Raw genomic sequence first — 24,546 nt, 5'->3', positions numbered from 1 at the left:
GCCATTAAATAATAGAATACGCAAATAGAAATTTTCTCCTTCTGAAGGTGATACAATATAAATTCCACCGATAGATCTCCTCTGTGTCTTGTGTCGATGCCATTCCTTTTCCTTGTTGTGCCAAGTATAATACTCTGGAATTTTTCTATACAGAAGATGCCTAGATTGTTGCTCCTCCTTACAATTTAAGGAAAAGAATTCAGTAAGCATTGTTCTAGAGAAATAATGATCATTAAGTATTTAAGGAATGGTTTGGTGATCATAGAAGCTCACTTAATGTTGATTTGGCAAATGAATTTGTAACCTTTCCACAGATGGATACATGTGGTAAAGGTTAAACTTAAATATTTTCCAACATGCCTCTGGAGCGGTGATCCATCTTGCATCAATAAACTGTTGGACCTCGTCAACATGAGAACCTTTGTGAACTTCCATTGCAATCCAGTTTGGACCCTTGTAGCAATACTTGTAGAGATATTTTATACTCTTGATGCTACTACATATCTCAACATTAATATGGCAAACATACTTTAGTAGTAGCCAAGGGTTGTATGAAACTACCCATCTATTGTCAACGGTTACATTTTGGTTAATCGGTACTGGAGTGTCAAATCGTCGCTTATATTGCGGATATGAGTTGTCACCTCTTCGTGTCTCTGCTGTGAACTCTTTTGGGTAGTTTTATTTACATTGGCCATTTTTTATGCAGGGTGAAGATTGATCAAGTGTTTTGCAAGGATCATGGATCATATGTTTTAGCACTGCATCATGTAGGTGTGGTTCTACTTCTTTAGATGGTATCTCTCCACGTACCAAACTATTATAATGCTCCGAGTCAATTAACTGGTCAGTGTTTTCTAAGATTAGCAACATATGTACATGAAGCAATCCTCTTTTTTAAAACTCAGTGACATAAATATAACTCTTCACCTTTTCCAAGATACCCTTAGTAATTACATCCTCTTTTAGCTGTTCGAATTTGGCTCGAAAAATTCTAGTTGTTAGATTTGGACAATCTTGTGGAGTTTGAACTGGGTTGAGTTCTGAATTTATTTCAGTCCAAGATGGATTGCATGTCATTGTGAGGAAAATATCTGGCTTGCCTCTTTAAGAACAATAGCCATTCCATATTCATATTGTTGGGTCATGTCTCGACGGCTACGAATGAACGACAATGGTAATATTGTTCTTTTTCTTTCAACATTTTCTAAAGACAAATATAGAGAGAAATATTGTTATTTTTAATAATTATTTTGGATAATTCATAATGATTTACGAAGTAGCCAATAGATCCAACAATATTTACCTACATTGGTTTTTCCTGTGTGCAAGGCATCTTGTAAGCCTTGGTATAATTCAGTCCGTAATTTCTTTTGTCTAGTTCGAATCCATCTTAACTTTTCGGTTTAAATTCACATAGTTATCTACAACATATTATTGTAGAAGTTGCCCTGCTTGCAATATGCTGGAATGATCATTGAGGCGGATTTACAAAATTTTAAGATTTTGGAAAAAAGGTTAGATACATTGAACAATTTTTTAGCAGAATTTTCAGGAGTCTATACTGCACAGGTAATGGGGATTTGTACCTGGAGCATATAACTATAATATGCTTCGACATGAAACTTTGCCACCACTTTGACTTCGAGTATTGATATCCCATCTATGAGCTCCAAATGAAAAAGAAGAGGATATTGCAGTGGATCATAATAACCAACAAATTCTTGAATCCTTCGTAGGCTATCAGCATAAGTTTGTACCTTAATATCTCATCCACGAATCATTGTTTCAACGTCATTACCAACAATTATAGCTACTACCTGCGATGCAGTTGGAAGACTATATTATGGCTAATTAGCAAGTCGCTCTCTAATGACCAAACTAAACTCATGTACATTTGACCGCTGTGCAAGCAAGCGAAACACGTGGAGAAAAGGATTATACCTGTAAACCCCACGAAATAAATAAATAATTAGCCAATAAATTAATTATTATTCAAAGGAATTAGGAAAATTAATTTTTATAATTTAAAGGAGTAGAAATATTAGAATATAAATTTTGACACTAATTTTAAAGATTTTGTCCCAAAATCGGGCCAACAGGCCGAACCGGTTGGACCGAGCCCAAACCGGCCCAAAGCCCAACCTATAAAACCTATAAAATGAGCAATCCCCATTTTCATTTCCGTAAATATGTTGAGGAAGAGAGTGAGTTATGTGAAAACTCTAACCCTCACCACCGTTAACTTCCGTCGTCCGTAACTTTCAATCCGAAGCTCTGATTGATGAGCCGTCAGCGACTACGTGTTCGTCTTGGAATTTTCTTCAATTCTTTTGGAACAAAGTGGTAAGAAATTGGTGTTTCTCTTCCAATTCTTCCTCTCCCTAATCTCGTGATTTTAGGTTTTGGTTATTGAGATATTGAATGATTTTGTTGGTTTAGGTGAACTCTAACAGCGAATAATCACTGGGTTTTGTCCAATAGATCTATGGATAAGGTAAGAAATTGTTAAACCCTTGGGAATCATTGAATTAGTGAACTTTATGATGATTATAGTGATATTGTGTGAAATAGATTGTGTTTTGGTTGATTTGGAGTTCAATTGGGGCTGATTGGAACGAAATCCGAGTAATTAGGTTTGAAGAATTGACGTTTGGAGGCTAGGAGCTTGTGAAAGGAGAGGTTTTTGAGATGTTTCAAGCTTAGAGAGGAATCGGCTAAGGTATGGTTTTGGTTTCTCGTAGTTAATGTTTAATGTCATGTGAAAACTTAGGCTAGAAAACCTTAAGATAGAAATGAACTGAATGAATTATTGATGGATTGTGAAAATGGTATATGATATGTGATTTGATTTTGTGAATGGTTTGTTATTAGAGTTGGTTGATATTTTTTTAGAAAATATTTAATATTGGGATTATTTTGGTGTTGAAATAATTTGATACCGAAAATGATTTGAATGACTGAGAGGTGCTTAGTTTGGTTGTCGAGACCCTTGAAGGGTAGCAAAAGTATGAGTTTTAGAGGAGGTGCTATCGAAGTTTTTATGGAAATTGGAGGTTTTGTTTGAAGTTGTTATTTAGAAATATTTGGGTTTAAGGATTTTAGGATTTGAGTTTGAGTTATTAAGAAAACGAGTACGTTTTGAGTTTAATTTACTTAGAAGGGAATGAATTAAGTTTTGAGTATGAATTTTTTATGAATGATGATGATATTGAGACTATTTGTTGACCCTCTGTCACAAGATGACCAGGCACTTTAACTCTCCGGGTTCCCCCATGGGCATGCATATATATATTGAATATTATATTTGAGCTTGGATTTTGACTCCATGGAATTTTATTAAGCTTGGAATTTGACTCCATGAAATATTATAATATTGCGCTTGGAGTTTGAGTCCATAGATATTATTTTGAGCTTGGGGATGCACGCACATAGGGACTGTCTAATGGTTAACTACCAGGACATGTCGGGTTGGCTGTATAACCGACAGATGAGACTCATCAGCCGTAGAACAGGCATACATCATTTGCATTTGTTTGTTTTGTTTGAGTGTGTATTGTTTTGGTTTGCTTAACTGCTTAACTCTGCTTATCTACTATTTGTTCTACCTGCTGTAATTGCTCCTCTATCTGTGTTTTCCTTGCTTGAATTATATGTGTATATTTTTTGAGAGACCCCTCTTGGTGGAGGTGGGGGGGGTTGTCCCACCGGTGATTCGGAGGATTGGAGGAGACAGAATGTGAAGTGTTAAGTTAAAGTTAGATTTAGAACTTGAATACTTTAGATAACTTACCTAATTTGCTGGTTTAGTTGGATCTTTAAGCTGAAATCTGAGTGTCAGAGTTCTAGGAATGCCTCTGACTTTCTCGGGTTCTTTTATATTAACTATGTGGGAACCTTTACCATATTGAAAACCCCCGATTCTCATTCCATATATATTCTATTATTTTTCAGATGCAGGTCGAGAGGGGCCTCACTGAGCATTTGGAGTTTCCTGTGCAAGCGAAGTTTGGTTATTTTAGGATGTTGTATTTTGTATTTACGCTATGTATATATGTTTATAGAATCTCCACATGTGTATTTTGTATTTTGTCCCTCTTAGAGATTGACTTGGAGATACAGGTGTACATTTTATTGGAGTTTTATTTTGGATTGTATATAAATATATAATTATATACTCTGGCCGGCCTTAGCTTCGCAGGTCGAGTCTGGAGCTTGATATCTGTGTTTTGGAACTCTGATATGTATATTACATTTTCATCTTTCTTTGACCTTGTCCATTCTGTTTATCCTCATACGTACGAGTGTGATATGATTTTCTATTTTTGATTTTTGATTAGCTTATTCTTCAAGGCTCCTCGTTATAAAACTATTTTCAACTATATTTATATAACTCTTCTTTTAGAGGTCGTAATACCTCGCCACCTCTGCTTTACGGCTTAAGCTTAAGGCTCTGTGTGGTAGGGTGTTACATTATGGTATCAAAGTAGTTCGTTCCTGTAGAGCCTGAGGGATGGACTGATTATGCTTTTGGGCATACTCTGGGTGTGTGTATATGCTAATTAGGATATCTAATTGATACACACACACAGAGTATGCCCAAAAGCATAATCAGTCCATCTCTCAGGCTCTACAGGAACGAACTGCTTTGATAATATATATATATATATGACATTGATAAACCACTATTTTATGGTTTATCTTATGCTCAATTGAGTGGTTTATATCAATCCTTTACTCACTTATTCATATGATTTGCATGAGTTTACATTTTTCCTTCCTGATTTTGTGCTATGATTAAAAACATGCTTCTTTGGCCTTATATTTGCTAATATTAATCCTCTCTTATTACCATTCGATGCCGTGATATGTGTGTTAAGTGACTTCAGGGATTACAGGGCAGGAATGGCTTAGAGGATGGAAAGGAAGCATGCAAAAGTGGAAAGGAATACAAGAAACTAAAGGAACTGCTAAAGCTGTCCAGCCTGACATCTTGGTACTAAATCGATCATAACTTGAGCTACAAAGGTCCAAATGACGCGGTTCTAGTTGCGTTGGAAAGCTAACATCTGGAGCTTCGCAACGATATATAATTTGTCATAGCTTCCCCGAACGCGTGGATCACGCGGACGCGTGACCTGGCAAAAACCCGATCCACACTAACGCGTGGACGACGCTTCCGCGTGACTTTGCAGCGACCTATACGTAGAGCAATTTCTGGGCTATTTTTGACCTAGTTTTTGGCCCAGAAAACACAGATTAGAGGCTATAAAGTGGAAGAATCAATCTATTCATAAAAAAAAATAATTCATACAACTTTCATATTCATAATTTTTGGTTTAGATGTAGCTTTTAGAGGGAGAGGCTCTCTCCTCTCTCTTAGGATTTAGGATTAGGATTAGGATTTAGGATTTCTATTATGATTAGGCTACTTCTCTTCAATCACAGGTTCAATGTTTCTTTAATTTATTTTCTACTTTTATTTATTCTATTACTTTAATTGTTATTTATCTTTTCAATTTGGTTTATGAACTCCATGTTAGGATTGATTTTCTTAATTAATACATATTGAGGTATTTCAGATTTATGATTGCTTTCTTTAATTTATATTATTGATGCTTCTAATTAATCCAAATTATTTTCATTCGAGTAGATTTTCTTCCCTTTTGGCTTTGGTTGAGTAATTGGTGACACTTGAGTTATCAAACTCAGCAATTGATTGGAAATTGGGATTGTTGATTGATTTGGATCCCTCTAAAGCTAGTCTTTCCATAGGAGTTGACTAGGACTTGAGCAAAATCCAATTTTCATCACACCTGATATGGATAACTAGGATAGGATTTCCAGTTCTCATACCTTGCCAAGAGATTTTCTAATTATTAATTTATTTTTCTTGTCGTTTAAATTACTTGTTCCTTATTTCAAAAAACCCAAATAAAAATACACTTTTTCTCATAACCAATAATAAATCATATCCCTGCAATTCCTTGAGAAGACGACCCGAGGTTTAAATACTTCGGTTATAAATTTTATTGGGTTTTGTTACTTGTGACAACCAAACTTTTGTACGAAAGGATTCTCTGTTGGTTTAGAAGCTATACTTACAACGCGATTACATTTTTTATAAAAATTCTATACTGACAAAAATCTAATCGTCAAAATGGCGTGGTTGCTGTGGAATTGCAAACATGTGCTTCATTATTCGTTATTGTAAATATTTTTCTTGTTTGTTTTCTTTGCTTTGATCTAAAAATTCTAAGTTTGGTATCGTTTTATTATTTTTCTCTTTCCTCATTAAATTCAAAAATATCTTTTCTCTTTATTTTAATTGATTTTTTCCAAAATTACAAAAAAAAATTCAGATTTTTATTTTAAAATTTTTATCTTATCTTATCTTAGTTTTAAATTTTAAAATTCAAATCTTTTTCAAAAATCATATCTTTTTCAAAATCTTATCTTATCTTATTTCAAAATCAAATTTCAAATTTCAATATTTAAATTCCAAAATTCAAAATTTAAATTTCAAAATTTAAATTTAAAATTTTAAAAATCAAACCTTTTCAAAATTTAAACCTTTTTCAAATTTTTATCTTATATTGTTGTCAATGTTTCTAGTTTTAGGAGTTTATTTTCATTAATTTTTTTTATTTTTTGTTTTTATTTTCTTTAGCTACTATGAATTCTCACCCCTCTAGCTTTAAGTTTGGTTCCAATGTTGTTGTAAGGAATGGAAACTATAATGAAAATAGGCATCAAGGTTGGAAGAATCAAAGATGGGAACAGCCACAAGGATTTCATCAACCCTCTTGGTAGTAACCCCCTCCAATGCGCTATAACCAACAACCATTCTGTGATGTATACCAAGACAATAGTTATGGTGGACCCTTTCGTGACAAACCACCTCCACCAAATTAGTATGGTCAAGAGCCATTCCAGGGAGCGTACCAAGATGATGATATATGGTGGACCCCCTTGTAGTTACCAACAAGGCCCACCATATGCTTATGAACCGCCTCCCTAACATACCTTTGAACCACCATACTCACAAGCCCCCTACAACCAAACACCTCCATATGACCCTAACCCATATCCACCATACCAACCACCTTATGAGCCATACTTAGAACCACCACCTCAATATACACCATGTCCATATCCATCAATCCAAGAGCACTATGATCCTACTTATAATAGCCGAGCGCAACAAGAAACGAAGGATCGTCTTATGGAAACAACGGATCGACTTCATGCAACTCTTCATCAACTGGTGCAAGCGATAAACCGACTAGCCTCCTGACGTTCAGACACTCAAGGAACCCCCATGGCTTCATGTGGAGAATCTACTGAAGAACATAGTATGAAGGAGACACTAGAAACTCCGGTGGACAGTGAGCAGCATGGCCTTGTATTAGAACAATTGGAGGAAGCTATAATCATTGAAGAGGAAGAAGTGGTCGAAGACTTAGGAGATGCGGAACGTCCATGGGAAAGCCCAGTCATAGAGCCCCCTTCTAAGGAGTTTGAATTTGATGTTGAGGAGGGTGTACAACCTCCAAAGCATATCATGGTTGAAGACTTTCAAGGGGATGATCAAGAGATGGATTCAATCATTGATGAATTATTATCTACATTTGAATCCTCTCCCATTGGACTGACATGGAGATTAAAGAAGAAGAAGCACAACCTCCCATTCCCTTGGTGAACAATGAAGAAGAGATCGAATTGGAAAAAAGCTACCAAGAGGAAGAGGTTGATATTGAAGAAGCTTGCAAAGAGGTGGAAGCTGTCAAAGAGGAGCCCAAGGGAATGGAGCTGAAAATCACCTTGCCAAGGTTGTTGGAGACCTCTCCCCCAAAGCCATCACCATCCATCCCTTCATTCAAGTGGGTAAATCTCTCATCTCTAAGCTTAATTAGCTCACTTGAATATGCTTTGCTTAAGACGGATGGGCAACTTAGATCTCTTTGTGGCTTTAAGAGTAAGAGAGAGATGATTAGTGGTTGGCAACACCATCCTAGGTTCGTTATGGTTGGAAGCTCAAGACCTGATTGCAAGGGTTGGCATAATTCTCAATTAATTGGGTCTAGGAGGATGTTTGGGTGCCTAAATGAGAATTCTAAGGCTGAACCACTCAGATAGAATCATCATGATCCACTTGAAGACGGGTGTAAAAACAAGATTTGGGATCCAGGCATACATGAGGATCAAATTTGGGAGCTCAAAGCTTGTGAAGAACTCCATCAAGGCTTGAGGAATTCACTTGGTATTGATAGAGCTTATTGGAGGTCCAAGCATTGGTGAAAGTTTCAAGACGAGTTCAAGCACAAGCCACCATGACAAGGAGCTCACCAAATGTCCAACTTAAGGACTATAACTAAAAGTGCTAGGTGGGAGACAACCCACCATGGTATAATCGTTCCTTTTTTATTCTTAATCTTATTTTATTTTTACTAGTGTTCATTCATAATTTCTGCATATTCACCTGCGTTCTGCATTTGAATCTGCATAGTTCATAAAAAAAAAAAACAAGCACGCCCACGCGAACGCGTGGCCTACGCGTCCGCGTCATTTTGAAAAAGAGCCTCCCACGCATATGCGTCACCCATGCGACCCCGTGGCCCTACAAAATCGACGTAAAGAGGTGTATGGCAGTGAGTTATGATGGAGTTGGGCTGGAATGGTGCTGGAAGCACCAGCCCTACCACGCGAACGCGTGCCCCACGCGTCCGCGTCAGTATACAAAAAGAGGCCATTCACGCGTGCGCGTTACCCACGCGCACACGTCACCCAAAAATTTGGCAATATGCGCACGAAACAGAAAGTTGTGCGTACGCGAGGCTACACTCGCACCAATAGCACAAATCAGGCCACGCGACCGTGTGACCCACGCGTCCGTGTCGCCTGAAAAATATCACACACCACGCGATCATGTGACCCACGCGTCCGCGTCGCCTGCGTTGCAAGCCTATCCAGATCAGTGCCAGAAATCTTATATTTTCTTCCCCAAATCCTAATTTTTCTTTTCCCCCCTTCTTTTTTCTTCTTCCTTCTTTCTTCTTTATTCTTTTTCCCTTTTTACTTTCTCCCTCCTTCTTTATCGTCATCATCAAGGTTGTTTCTTTTCTTCTTCCCCTCTTTACTTTTCCATTATTATTTTTATTTATGTTTTCTTCTTCTTTTTCTTTTTACTTTCATTATATATGTTTTCCTTTTCTTTCTTTTCTTTTCTTTTTATTCTTTTAATTGGTGTTAGAAATTTAATTGTGAGTTATTGTGAAATTGTTTGACAATTAATATTACTTCTTAAAGGGTTGCTTGCATGTTCAATTTAATAGTTTCCATAACATCTTTACCATGCATGCTATGTGTTTGTGAAAAAGCCCGTATGGCATTGTACATTATTTTAATATTACTCTATTCTACTACTCTGATGCCTGTTTTTCACAAAACCCCTTTTTATATTTTATTGATTAAATATAATTGTCGATACAAACAGATTGTTAGTTTAAGAGACTTGATAATCAAATTGGGCATTTAATGCTTGATCTATGCTACTCATGCCTTTTCCAGCATGCCAATAAACATCTTGCATTTAATTGCCATCACATGCACTTGCGATATTTCCATGGATGAACTTTTCACATGTAGTCATGACCATGTGTTAACGACATCCTTCTTTACTGTGCATTGATTATCACCTATACTATCCTCTCCCTTACTCGAACCCTTAGCTTTACATGTTACTGTCTTTTTCCCTTTTCAGGATGGCCACCAAGAAGGGTAAAGAGAAAGCTACTCCCAAACAACCGGTAAGGAAAGGAACAAAAAGAGGACTAGCTGCGGAGCCACCCGTCCACTTGTACATCTCTGCATGCACCGAGGACGGTGCAATCTTTAAGTGTGGGGAGGTCGATACCGATCTCCATGGGTTCGTTATTTCCTTCTCAACACCAATGTTTTATTTTCTTTGTTTGTTCATTATTGCATTTGCATGTTTGATTGCATATTTGTTTGATTTTGTGCCTATTTTACCACTTGGTTAAAGTAATATTTTTCTTTTTCATGAAACTTTTTATAGCATTTCACTAATTTGAATTAAACTTTCCAAAAAATTTCTTTGAAGAAATATTATACTGGAACATGGTTTAGAGCTCGAAAACACAAAACCTATGAGATTTTGAGCCTATTTGATTAGTTGCATTTTATCAACCAATATTTTGTTTTTGGTGTGTGTTTTTCTCTCTAAAATTGTGATCTTTGTCTTGCTTGATTCTATATTTCCATTGTTTAATGTATGCATGCACTTATGTGATTGAGGCCTTGTTTCACTAAGCTTACATACCCATATGGCCTTAACCTTTCATTATCCTTTGCAAACCAATTTGAGCCTATTTTACCCCTTTTATTCTTTACTTTAACACATCATTAACTCTAAGCGGAAAAATAATAATGTCCTTAATTTGAATCCTTGGTTAGCTTAGACTAGTGAGAGTGTTCATGATTTAAGTGTGGAGAAGTTAGATTTGGAAACATTTGGTTTAAGAATTGGGTGTTATATATCTTTATGAAAATGTGAAAGAAATGTTTAGGACATGTTCATGCATTCAATAATTTAATCGTATGCATTGAAAAAAAACAAAAAATCAAAAGAAAAAAATATATATATATAATAAAAAATAAAAGAAAACAAGAAAAGAAAAAAAAGAAAAGAAAAAGAGCAAATAAATAAAAGGGGACAAAATGCCCCAAAGTAAGTGGTGAAAGCAATGCATATGTACTGTACTTGAAATTAGAATGCATGAATATGTGGAAAACATGGTTAATGGATAGTTAGATGTGGTATTATGATTACATGGATTGTCTAAAGTTAGGTGGAAAGTTTAAGTTAATTAAGGATTCAGATTTTAGTCCACTTGGCCAAATACAATCCTACCTTGAACCTAATCCCATTACAACCCTTAAAAGACCTCTTGATATGTGTATCTGTGCGTTAAATTTTTGTTGATTGTTAGATGAAGAGCAACCCCTTAGAAAGCAAGGTTAGTAGAGAATTGACAGAGTCGAACCTTAAACACTTGAGTGATTAGAGTGTATAAACTTCCGGTGAGGGTTCGATGCTCGATTCTTTGTTCTTGGCTTTCATAAGCTATTTTCTTCTGCAAGTTTACTTGTACTTTATTTTGTGATTTGAATTAGTGAAATCCAGTTCATATTTGTTCTTAAAAGATTTGTTTATTTTAACCAAGTAGCTAGAAACATCTTAGCATATAGTTGCATTCATATAGATAGGTTGCATTTCATGCATTTTATCATTCCTCTTCACTCCTTTATAGCTTCTCTTGAGATTAGCATGAGGACATGCTAATGTTTAAGTGTGGAGAGATTGATAAACCACTATTTTATGGTTTATCTTATGCTCAATTGAGTGGTTTATATCAATCCTTTACTCACTTATTCATATGAATTTCCTGAGTTTACATTTTTCCTTCCTGATTTTGTGCTAGGATTGAAAACATGCTTCTTTGGCCTTATATTTGCTAATATTAATCCTCTCTTATTACCATTTGATGCCGTGATATGTGCGTTAAGTGATTTCAGGGATTACAGGGCAGGAATGGCTTAGAGGATGGAAAGGAAGCATGCAAAAGTGGAAAGGAATACAAGAAACTAAAGGAACTGCTAAAGCTGTCCAGCCTGACCTCTTGGTACTAAATCGACCATAACCTGAGCTACAGAGGTCCAAATGACGCGGTTCTAATTGCGTTAGAAAGCTAATGTCCGGGACTTCACAGCGATATATAATTTTCCATATCTGCCTCGAATACAGGTGACACAAACGCGTGAATCATGCGGACGCATGACCTGGCAAAAACCCAATCCCCCTAACGCGTGGACGACGTTTCCGTGTGACTTTGCAACAACCTGTACATACCAGAAATTCCTAGCGATTTCTGGGCTGTTTTTGACTCAGTTTTCAGCCCAGAAAACACATATTAGAGGCTATAAAGTGGGGGAATCAATCTATTCATAGAAAAACAAATTCATACAACTTTCATATTCATAATTTTAGGTTTAGATGTAGCTTTTAGAGGGAGAGGCTCTCTCCTCTCTCTTAGGATTTAGGATTAGGATTAGGATTTAGGATTTCTATTATGATTAGGCTACTTCTCTTCAATCACAGGTTCAATGTTCCTTTAATTTATTTTCTACTTTTATTTATTCTATTACTTTAATTGTTATTTATCTTTTCAATCTGGTTTATGAACTCCATGTTAGGATTGATTTTCTTAATTAATACATATTGAGGTATTTCAGATTTATGATTGCTTTCTTTAATTTATATTATTGATGCTTCTAATTAATAGAAATTATTTTCATTCGAGTAGATTTTCTTCCCTTTTGGCTTTGGCTGAGTAATTGGTGACACTTGAGTTATCAAACTCAGCAGTTGATTAGAAATTGAAATTGCTGATTGATTTGGATCCCTCTAAAGCTAGTCTTTCCATAGGAGTTGACTAGGACTTGAGGAATCAAGTTAATTAGTCCACTTGACTTTCCTTTATTTAGTAAGGGTTAACTAAGTGGGAGCAAAATCCAATTCTCATCACACCTGATAACGATAACTAGGATAGGATTTCCAGTTCTCATACCTTGCTAAGAGATTTTCTAATTATTAATTTATTTTTCTTGTCATTTAAATTACTTGTTCCTTATTTCAAAAAACCCAAATAAAAATACGCTTTTTCTCATAACCAATAATAAATCATACTTCCCTGCAATTCCTTGAGAAGACGACCCGAGGTTTAAATACTTCGGTTATAAATTTTATTGGGTTTTGTTACTTGTGACAACCAAACTTTTGTACGAAAGGATTCTCTGTTGGTTTAGAAACTATACTTACAACGCGATTACATTTTTTATAAAAATTCTATACTAACAGAAATCTAATTGTCAGGCATACTTGTTTATGGGCATGCATTTGGGACTTTGAAGCATTAGACTCGAGATATTGAGACTGATCACCTTAATATCATTTGTTTGATGTGAACAGGAACCAAATGATGACTCGTGGACGCGAACGCGGTAGAGGCAGAGGTCGGAATATTAATGCGGAACCTGAAATAACTATGAATGACCCTGTAAACTTTACAAATGCTCTGGAGAATATGGCGGCTGCTATGCAGGCAACAGCTGAGGCCGTTGGTCAGCAAGTTAATAACGGAAACGGGGGTAATGGCGAAAATGGGCCGATGACTTTAGCAACTTTTCTGAAGATAAAACCACCAACTTTTAGAGGAACCACAAATCCAACAGAAGCTGAAAATTGGTTTCAGGCGATAGAACGAGCTTTACAAGCACAACAAGTACTTGAAGATCAGTGTGTTGAGTTTGCTACTTATCAGCTGATGGGTGAAGCTCAGTATTGGTGGCAGGGGACCCGATGCCTTCTACAGCGAGATAATGTTGCAATCCCTTGGAATGTATTCCAATCAGAGTTTCATAAGAAGTATTTCCCAAACTCAGTAAGAACGGCGAAAGAGCTTGAGTTGTTACAGCTGAAGCAAGGTCCTATGTCAGTGGCAGAGTACACCAATCGATTTGAAAAATTGTGTCAGTTCTCTAGGATTTTTCAGGGTGCTCCGGGGGATTTTGAAGAATGGAAATGCATAAAATATGAAGGTGGTCTGCGGAGTGACATTCTGAGTACAGTAGGCCCGATGGAGATCAGAGTTTTCTCTGAACTGGTAAACAAGACCCGAGTTACGGAAGATTGTGCGAGAAAGGCTACAATGGACAAGGGTGATCACCGAGCTTTTGTTAGGAGAGATCAACAGAGGAACTTTGTGCCTAGAGGATAGAATTTCAAGCCAGGCGGTTATGTCCCACACCAACATCTGGGACAGAATAACTTTCGAAGATTCAATAATAACAACAATCAGGGAAGAGAGAAAGGAAAGCAAGCTCAGATTCCACGGAATAACTTGACATGTAGGAGATGTGGGGCATATCATCCGAACACTCCGTGCAGAGCTGGACTAGGTGTATGCTACTATTGTGGTGGAACCAGGCATCTGTCTTGGAACTGTCCGAACAAGAAGAGATATGATGTTGGGAGAGCATAACAACCAGGGCAAGTGTCCACTACATCTGCTGTGGGTGACGAGGGATCCGAGACATTGATTAGAGGTAACTGTGAAGTAGCTAGTAAGGTTTTAAATGCTTTAATTGATTCGGGAGCAACACATTCATTCATTGCGTTTGAGAAGGCTAATGAATTAGGGTTGAGAATAGTAGTCTTGGGTTATGATTTGAAGGTGCATAATGCCACTCACGAAGCCATTGTGACTAGGTTAGGTTGTCCACAAGTTTCGTACCGAGTTAAATAGCGAGACTTTGTCCATGATTTGATTTGTCTGCCGATGACCGGTCTTGACTTCATCTTGGGATTGGATTGGTTGTCCAAGAACCGCGTCTTGTTAAACTGTTCTGAAAAGAAGTTATATTTTATGTCGGAAGGGTCAGAAGGACCGGTGGTGGCGAAGGATTATTATTTGAACTCTGTAGTTGTGAACTGTAGTGGGTGTGAATGCGAGGGCGTTGTTCTGTTGGCGGCAAATGTGTCAGGTGAGGAGCAAACCTTAGAACAAATTCCGGTTGTATGTGAATTCCCTTAAGTGTTTCTGAACGACATTCCTGAATTTCCTTCTTCTCGAGAAATCGAGTTTGCAATTGAGTTGGTTCCTGGAGTAGGACCAATTTCAATTATACCTTACCGAATGTCACCTTTAGATCTGGCTGAACTTAAAGCTCAGCTGGAGGAGTTAATGAGTAAGAACTTCATTCGTCCGAGCGTTTCTGCGTGGGGAGCACTAGTATTGTTGGTGAAAAAAAAGGACAGAAGTATGCGGCTATGCATAGATTACAGACAACTGAACAAAGTAACTGTAAAGAATAAATACCCATTGCTGAGAATTGATGATCTGATGGACCAATTGCAAGGAGCTAGTGTCTTTTCCAAGATCGACTTAAGGTCTGGTTATCACCAAATAAGAGTGAGATATGAAGATATCCTGAAAACCACTTTTAGAACTCAATATGATCACTATGAATACATTGTGATGTCATTTGGGTTAACCAATGCTCCTGCTGTGTTCATGGACTATATGAACCGGATATTTCGTCCTTTCTTGGATAGATTCGTCATAGTCTTCATTGACAATATTCTAATCTACTCTAAGACTGAGGAAGAGCACGTGGAACACTTGTGGATTGTATTGCGAAATTTAAAAGAGAGGAAATTGTACGCTAAACTTTCTAAATGTGAATTTTGGAAGAATGAGATGAAATTTCTGGGTCATGTAGTGAGTAAGCAGGGAATAACGGTGGATCCTTCTAAGGTTGAGGCAGTAATGGATTGGGGACGACCAACATTAGTGGCAGAGATTAGAAGCTTCTTAGGTTTGGCAGGATATTATCGGAGGTTTATCAAAGGCTTTTCACAAATTGCATTGCCTTTGACAAAGTTAACTCGAAAGGATGCGCCATTTGTCTGGACATCAGAGTGTGAGGAGAGCTTTCAAGCCTTGAAGCAGAAACTGACTACCGTGCCTGTGCTTGTATTACCTAAACCTAATGAGCCTTTTGAGGTGTATTATGATGCTTCTTTAAAAGGCCTGGGGTGTGTGTTGATGCAACACCAGAACGTGATAGGTTACGCATCGCGTCAGCTGACACCTCATGAGATGAATTACCAAACTCATGACTTGGAATTAGTGGCAGTTGTATTTACATTGAAGATTTGGAGGAATTACTTATACGGAGTGAAGTTTTGAGTCTTCTCTGATCACATGAGTCTCAAGTATCTCTTTGATCAAAAGGAGCTCAACATGCGGCAAAGGAGCTAGATAGAGTTACTGAAGGATTACGACTTTGAGTTAAGTTACCACCCAGGGAAGGTGAACATTGTAGTGGATGCCTTAAGTCGGAAGTCGTTGATGGTCGCTTGGATGATGATTAAGGAAGAGGAGTTGGTAAGCAAGTTTGGGGATTTTAAACTGGGTGTCAGAGAATTTAATAGGAGTGTATGCCTGAACCAACTGCAGATCTCTAGTGACTTCAAGTCCGAAATTTTAAAAGCTCAACAAGACAATCAGGAGTTACAGAAGGTGTTGCCGGCAATAGAGAAAGGAAAGCGATGGGGTGTTTCGTGGGACGGAGATGGAATACAGAGGTACAAAGGTAGGATTTGCGTACCGAATGTTGGGAATTTGCGGCAAGATATCTTGATAGAGGCGCATAGCAGTGGATTCTCTATCCACCCGGGAAGTACCAAGATGTACCATGATCTGAAGACAATGTTCTGATAGTCAGGAATGAAGAATGATGTGGCGTTGCATGTTTCAAAATGTTTGACTTGTCATAAAGTAAAGATTGAACACCAGAGACCGTCCAAGACATTACAACCTTTAGAAATTCCACAATGGAAGTGGGAAAGCATCGCTATGGATTTTGTGTCGGGTTTGCCAAGAACTCGAACTAGATTTGACGCGGTTTGGGTGATTGTGGATCGGTTGATAAAGTCTGCACATTTTTTGCTTATCTGAATGAGTTATAACTTAGATGAGTTAGCCTGTTTATATATTAAAGAGATTGTAAGATTGTATGGTGTGCCTACAACCATAGCTTCTGATAGAGATCCTCATTTCACTTTAAGATTCTGAGGAGCATTTTAGAAAGCATTTGGAACTCAATTGAGCTTAAGTACCGTGTATCATCCTCAAACCGATGGCCATGGAGAGGACAACCCTAGAAGATATGTTGAGGAGTTATGTTTTGGACCAACTGGCGAGTTGGGATCAGTATATGTCGCTAGTGGAGTTTGCATACAACAATAGTTACCATGCGAGCATCGGAGTGGCTCCATATAAGGCTCTGTATGGGAGAAGGTGCCAATCTCCGCTATGTTTGTATGAATCTGGGGAAATAAGTTTGTTAGGGCCTAAGTTAATAGCTAAATCCACCGAACAGATTAAGAAAATCCGAAGCCGAATGCTTACTGCTCAGTGTCGCCGGAAGAGCTACGCCGATCAAAAACGGAAACCGTTAGAATTTGACGAAGGAGATCATGTATTCCTAAGAGTTACTCCAACAACATGAGTGGGGAGAGCGATCAATGCAAAGAAATTGAATCCTCGTTATATCGGTCCGTTTCAGATCCTAAAAAGAATCGGGCCGGTGGCATATTGAATAGCTCTACCACCGCATCTTTCGAACCCGTACGACGTGTTTCACATGTCGAAGCTTCGGAAATACACTTCTGATGCTAGCCACATTTTAGAACCTGAATCAATTCAATTGAAAAAAGATCTGACCTTTCAAGTGTCTCCGGTTCGAATTGACAATACTAGTAATAAGCGATTACGCGGAAAGGAAGTCTCATTAATAAAGGTTCCAACTTCCATGGAGTCGAGCTGGAATTGAGGAACACATTTGGGAACTTGAGTCAAAAATGAGAAAAGACTACCCGCACCTATTTTCAGGTAACTGAATATGAATTTTGGAGGCAAAATTCTTAATTAGGTGGGTAGGATGTAAACCCCACAAAATAAATAAATAATTAGCCAATAAATTAAATATTATTCAAAGGAATTAGGAAAATTAAATTTTATAATTTAAAGGAGTATAAATATTAAAAATATGAATTTTGACACTAATTTTAAAGATTTTGGCCCAAAACTGGGCCAACGGGCCAAACCGGTTAGATCGGGCCCAAACCGGCCAAAAGCCCAAGCTATACAACCTCTAAAATGAGCCATCCCCATTTTCATTTCCCTAAATAAGTTGAGGAAGAGAGTGAGTTACGTGAAAACCCTAATCTTCACCACCGTTAACTTCCGTCGTCAGTGACTACGTGTTCGTCTCGGAATTCTCTTCAATTCTCTCAGAACAAAGTGGTAAAATATTGGTGTTTTTCTTCCAGTTCTTCTTCTCCCTAATTTCGTGATTTTAGGGTTTGGGTATTGAGGAATTGAATGATTTTGTTGGTTTAGGTGAACTCTAGCAGCGGATAATCACTGGGTTTTGTCCAATAGATCCATGGATAAGTTAAGAAACTGTTAAACACTTGTGAATCACTGAATTAGTGAACTCTATGATGATTATAGTGATATTGTGTGAAATAGACTGTGTTCTGGTTGATTTGGAGTTCAACTGGGGCAGTTTGGAACGAAATCCGAGTAATTAGGTTTGAAGAATTGACGTTTGGAGGCTTGGAGCTTATGAAAGAAGATGTTTTTGAGGTGTTCCGAGCTTAGAGAGGAATTGGCTAAGGTATGGTTTTAGTTTCTCATAGTTAATATTTAATGTCACATGAAAACTTAGGTTAGAAGACCTTAAGATAGGAATGAACTGAATCAATTAATGATGGATTGTGAAAATGGTATATGATGTGTGATTTAATTTTGTGAATGGTTTGTTATTAGAGTTGGTTGTTTTTTTTAGAAAATATTTAATATTGGGATTAGTTTGGTGTTGAAATAATTTGATACTAAAAATAATTTGAATGATTGAGAGGTGTTTAGTTTGGTGGTTGGGACCCTTGAAGGGTGGCAAAATTTCTAAGTTATAGAGGAGGTGCTGTCAAAGTTTTTATGGAAATTGGAGGTTTTGTTTGAGGTTGTTATTTAGAAATATTTGGGTTTAAGGATTTTATGATTTGATTTTGAGTTATTAAGAAAACGAGTATGTTTTGAGTTTAATTTATTTAGAAGAGAACGAATTAAGTTTTGAGTTTGGATTTTTTATGAATGATGATGATATTGAGACTATTTGTTGACCTTCTGTCACAAGATGTGACCGGGCACTTTAACTTTCCAGGTTCCCCCATGGGCATGCATATATATATGGATATTAAATATTATTATTGAGCTTGGAGTTTGACTCCCTGGAATATTATTGCGCGCACAGAGGGACTGTCCAATGGTTAACTACCAGGACATGTCGGGTTGGCTTTATAACCGACAGATGAGACTCATCAACCGTAGGACAGGCATACATTATATGCATTTGTTTGTTTTTTTTGAGTGTGCATTGTTTTGGTTTGCTTAACTGCTTAACTCTGCTTATCAGCTATTTGTTCTACCTGCTGTAATTGCTCCTCTATCTGTATTTTCCTTGCTTGAATTGTATGTGTATGTTTTCTAAGAGACTCCTCTTGACGGATGTGTGAGGGGGGGGGGGTTGTTCCACCGGTGATTTGGAGGATTGGAGGAGACAGAAAGTGAAGTGTTAGGTTAAAGTTAGATTTAGAACATGAATACTTTAGATAACTTACCTAATTTTCTGGTTTAGTTGGATCTTTAAACTGAAATCTGAGTGTCGGAGTTCTAGGAATGCCTGTGACATTCTCAGGGCCTTTTATGTTAACTATGTGGGCACCTTTACCATACTGATCACCCTTGGTTCTCATTCCATATATATTCTGTTATTTTTCAGATGTAGATCGAGAGGCGCCTCGCTGAGTGATGAGAGGACTACTCCCGGTCTAGAATTTCACTAAATATAGATTCTCATTGCAAGCATAGTCTAGACTAACAAACAATCCCCAATCAAAGTTTAATTCAAATCAAATATAAACCAAGATCAAGAGTACTTCAACCTCAGGTCGTCTCCCTAGGAATTCAAATGGAATGTTACGCTTTAGGTTGTTAAAAAGGACAAAAAGAGGTTGTGTGATCAAAGAACAAAAGATTAAAGGAACTTAAGGAATAAAAGAACAAAGCAATAATCAAAATTGGAATTCATGCAAGTAAGAAGGAAATGAGATCAAAACTAGCGAAAATGCTATAAATGCAATGAAAGCCTTGACTTGGGAATGAGAGTTTAAGAATCCTATCATTGCCATAACCACAACTAGGGTAGTCATCATGAGTCAATCTCGCCTAGTTAACCCCAAACATCGAGGAGTAAGTCAAGCAACCATAATTGACCTTAATCCATAAGTCCTAACCAACTTACCAAACTAGTTGATAAAAGGCTAGCATCAATGGAGACAAGAGTCAACCAACTACCCAAGAATTACCACTAAATATCGAACATTATGACTCTAGTATCCTAGGAACTCAAATCACAAGCCAAGGTGGGAAAATCTACTCAAAATTTAAAGTTGACATTTTCACAAACACCTTGTGTGCGTGAAAGTAAAACATGGAAAATTGCAAGGTAAAATGTAAAACTATAACTAACTATCAACAAAACCAAATGTAACAAGCAATCAAACATAAAGGAAGCAAGAAACATAAAATTCATTGATCAAAACTTCAAGAAACACAAAATTACAAATATGAACAAAGTAACTTGAACCAAAGAAAGTGAAAGTAGAAGTGCTATAATTAAAGATGAAATTGAGAGTACTTACAATTAAAAGAGCAAAATCCAAAATCAAAGCTTGCTATAAAATTCTACAATGGAAATGGAAATGAAACCCTAATGTGTTGATATGTGTTGATATCCCCTTCATATAGCACTTCAATTCAGCCTTCAAGCCTTCCAAAATGGGCCAAAAGCCTCAAAAATTTGCGTAGCACATGTTTCATTAATGAAATCACGTGCAGGGATCTGTGCGGACGCACAGATATATGCGTCTGCACACTTGGCTAAACGTCGACCTGTGCGTACGCACAGGTGGTCGTGTGCACACACACTTCGCTATGTGTGCTTTTCCTTGTTTTCTTCATGCTTCCCCTTGTACATGCTTTCTTCCACTTTTGACTATCCATTCTTGCCTCCAAGGCCTGAAATCACTCAGCACACATGTCATGGCATCAAATGGAATAAAAGTGGAATTAAATTGTTCATTTCAAGCACAAAATTGCATGTTTTCACATTTAGGGTCAAATTGGGGACAAAACACAAAAGTATGCTATTTTTGTGCTTAAGTGTGAGTTCATGTGCTAGAATCCATCCAAATTAAGTCAAAATATACCATTAAATATGGACTCATCAATTCCCCCACACTTAAACAATAGCATGTCCTCATGCTAAACCAACAAGGAGAATGATCAAAAAGGGATAATCAACTTATTAAATGCAACTACCTATATGCATGCAAGTATGTACATACTATCTATACCTATATATCTATCTATAGTATCTATATTAAATTGGTGAAAACAAACAATCAAATTTCCAAGCAAGTATAGATAAATAGGGCTAAGCAAGGAAATATTCCAATGCAACCAAAATCTAAAGAATTGATTCGACTCATCAAAATGAAGCAACTTGCAAGAATATATGGTAAGAGGTATGGAAACATAGAGTTGAGTAATTGAACCCTCGCTAGGTGTGTGTGCACTCTAATCACTCGGTGTCTAAGGGTCAATTCACTCAAATCTCCTCTAATCATGTTTTCAAGGATTTACTTTTCATCTAACAATCAACAACAAGTGATGCATGAATGCAATTACCATGAGGACTTATTAGGGTTGTAACGGGGTTAGGGTAAAGGTGGGATAGATATGGCTAAGTAGACTAAAATGATTGAATCCTTGATTAGTTTAAGTATCCCACTCAACCTATACCAACCAAAGCAAAATAGTATACAATCCTAACCTTCCATCATTTCTTTTTCACAAACACTCATGTACGATTTATTATTCACATCTCATATGCATTTCTTATTCATTTTCCTTCACTTAGGGGTAAATTTCATCCCCTTTTTAGGATGATTTTTTTTAAAGTAAAATGCATATGGTTTTAGTAGTTCATACATGATTGTTCCTATTTTCCAAAATTTTCAATGAAATACCCAAAAATACACAATTTCATTTACTACCAATGTTTCCCAAAATTCTTCCACACTTAAATGAAACACACTCCTTCAACCTAAGCTAATCAAGGATACAATCCAAGGTAAATCATGGTTTTCCGCTTAAGGTTGTGATGTGCTAATGTCAAGAACAAGAAGGTAAATAAGGCTCAAAAAGGGTTAACAATGGTAGATGCAAAGGGTAAGCTATATGGGCAAAGTAAGCTTTTATCAAAGATGGCCTCAATCATGCTCAATGCAATTCAAAACATCAATCATTGGAAATAGAGAATCAAGCAAAATCAAGACTACAATCATAGAAGAGATATATCGCACAATGAATAAAATTAGTGGTTAAAATGTGTAACCACTCAATATAGCTCAAAAACTCACAAGGTATTTGTTCTTTACTCTTCTATGTTCCAAAAAGAAATCTTTCAAGCAAGTTTGAAAACAGTTTTCTCAATCAATTCAATAGAATTTCCTTGAAACAAAATTCTTGGAAAATTTGTTTTTTTTCACCAAACTTATTTCCTATATGTATGTAAGTTGTGACGGATGCAAATTTTTCAAAATTTCCTAGTTCTTCCCTAATTTTCAACAAGCAAAAAGTAACATGAACAATTAGGATCAAGATAACTTAGGCATATGCTATTCACATCATCCAATCACAATCCATATCTATACTATATACTAAGCAGAACAAGCTCAAAATATATACATATATATACCATAATTAGAATGCAACACTAAAGATAACTAGGAGCAAGCTAATATATATATATATATATAAAAGTACTAAACAGTAGTGCATAAGTCAAATTATATAAATATCCACAAAAGCATAATAAAACTGAAAATAAACTAAACGACAAGTGTTAAGGAGAGAATGTTTATACCCAAAATATCATAGATCCTCCCCCACACTTAAATCATGCACGATCCTCCGTGCTCAAAATAAACAACGGGGGATCAACCGTGAGAAGCTCCACCGTCTGATGGTGGTGGGTGGTGATGACGGTGATACACGATGATGGCCCGGGATGTCACTGGGGCGGTGTCAACTGCCGGCTCCTCAAATGCCTAGTCAGCTGGCTCTGCTGCCATCTCTACTATCAGCTTGGCTCCAGCTGCCGGCTCCTCAACTCGCTGAACAACTGCCTCCTCAACCATGGGCTCCGCCGGTCTCTGTTTAGGGGTCTCAACTACCTAGCCAACTTTAGCTGCTGGCTCCTCTGATGCTGGCTCCTCGGTCTCAGCCTCTGGTGTATCTGGAGGAGGTGGCCCAGGGTCTCTACCCTCAAACTTTGCCACTATCCACTGGAAGAGGCAGGCGTTGCGGCGCTCATAGTGGTGGACGGCCTGAAGGATCTCCCGGCACAACTCATATGGTGTCTAGGGTCGGGGTGTGGGTGCGGGAGCTGTAAGAGGTGCTGAAGGCTCTGTTGCTGATGATGGAGGCTCAGTGGTCTTCCTCTTCTTCTGTGGCAGTCCATCATAGTTGCCGTATGGCAGGAATGGCTGTTTACTGATGTAGACAGACGTCCGGTCTGTTGGGTGTCTCTCCACTCCAGATAAAGCGGCTAATTTAGTGATCAACGATGGGAAGGGAATGTTGTATTTCTGTTGTTGGTTCACCTTCCACATCGACTCTCTGATAAGGGGAAGAATAGAGATCCTCTTCCCCTCCAGAATAGCCCAAAGCAAAACCGCCACACGGACTCTAATGTGCGTGGCATGCGTGCTCGGTAGAATGTTGTCGGTAATGATCTGTTGCCAGATCCTTGCCTCAAGGTTTAGGTCAGTGCACGCAATGCTCAATGGAGCCGCATCCTCCCCTCTACTATACTCCCATCTGGCCTCAGGCAGGCCAATCTTTTTCAAGACCACATCCAAAAAAGCTTTCCCGTTGTCACGTCCTTTACTATTTGAGGATAGGCGTCACGAGCCGGAGGAATATGCAGAATATCTAAGAGGGCCTCTAAAGCAGTATCAGAGGTATCCAGTGTGACACCTCTTAGAAAAATAGTTGGGGCATCCCTCTTTAGGAAATTTTCATAGAATTCCTTAACCTGGTGGTCATTGACTTCCACCGGATCGAATTCTATGAATTTCCAATGGTAAAAGTTTAATCTGTTAAGGATCTGATCCGCATATTTCTCAGGCAAGTTCAACTTTCTCTTGTAGTGAAAGGCTCGCTTTTCTAGTTTTTTGTACTATTCTTGGGCTTCAACATTAATGAATGTGTCTGGTTGGTCACTCGGAGGCACAGGAGGAGGACGAGTCAAAGGATTAGCTTTCTTCTTTCCTTTGCGGGCCATCCTGGAAAAGACAAAAATAGAGTACAGCTCAGAAAAAATAGATGAAAATCACAGAAAGAAAAAGAATATAATTAAACAATTCAAGTAAGATCCAATAAGATAAACAAACACTCAATTGAGGAAGAACATGTATAAAACAACCAAATGCTCAAAAAGAGTGTATTCTCCCACAATCAAGCAACCTAAATAACATAAAAGAGAATGAACAACAATTGAGGCATATATATGACTTAGGTGTACTATGCAAGTGAATTGATTTGGAAGGAATTGATTATTACAATTGTGCATTGGGATTTGGACGAATTTGCAAAAGTTGGCACAAAAGGCAATAATCAAAGCAATAGTAAAAGCGTGCACTTATTCATGTTGAAAACATAAGAAATGATCACATGTACATAATTTCTTGTCCAAAGCAATACC

General features: G+C 37.5%; 1 protein-coding gene across 1 annotated transcript; it reads left to right on the top strand.

Moving 5' to 3' along the window:
* Nucleotides 13,128–13,859, top strand: LOC107633242. The gene has a single exon (XM_016336882.1). It carries the CDS (start codon nt 13,128–13,130, stop codon nt 13,857–13,859), a length of 732 nt encoding a protein of 243 aa, XP_016192368.1.

The sequence above is a fragment of the Arachis ipaensis genome, chromosome B03 (assembly GCF_000816755.2).
Source record: "Arachis ipaensis cultivar K30076 chromosome B03, Araip1.1, whole genome shotgun sequence".
In the NCBI taxonomy this organism is placed as follows: domain Eukaryota; kingdom Viridiplantae; phylum Streptophyta; class Magnoliopsida; order Fabales; family Fabaceae; genus Arachis; species Arachis ipaensis.
Note: the sequence above shows the minus strand (reverse complement) of the source record. Positions and strands in the feature narration are given on the sequence as shown.

What these genes read in the sequence shown, in the direction of transcription:
- LOC107633242 (XM_016336882.1), top strand. Translation starts at nt 13,128, where the DNA reads ATGAATGACCCTGTAAACTTTACAAATGCTCTGGAGAATATGGCGGCT.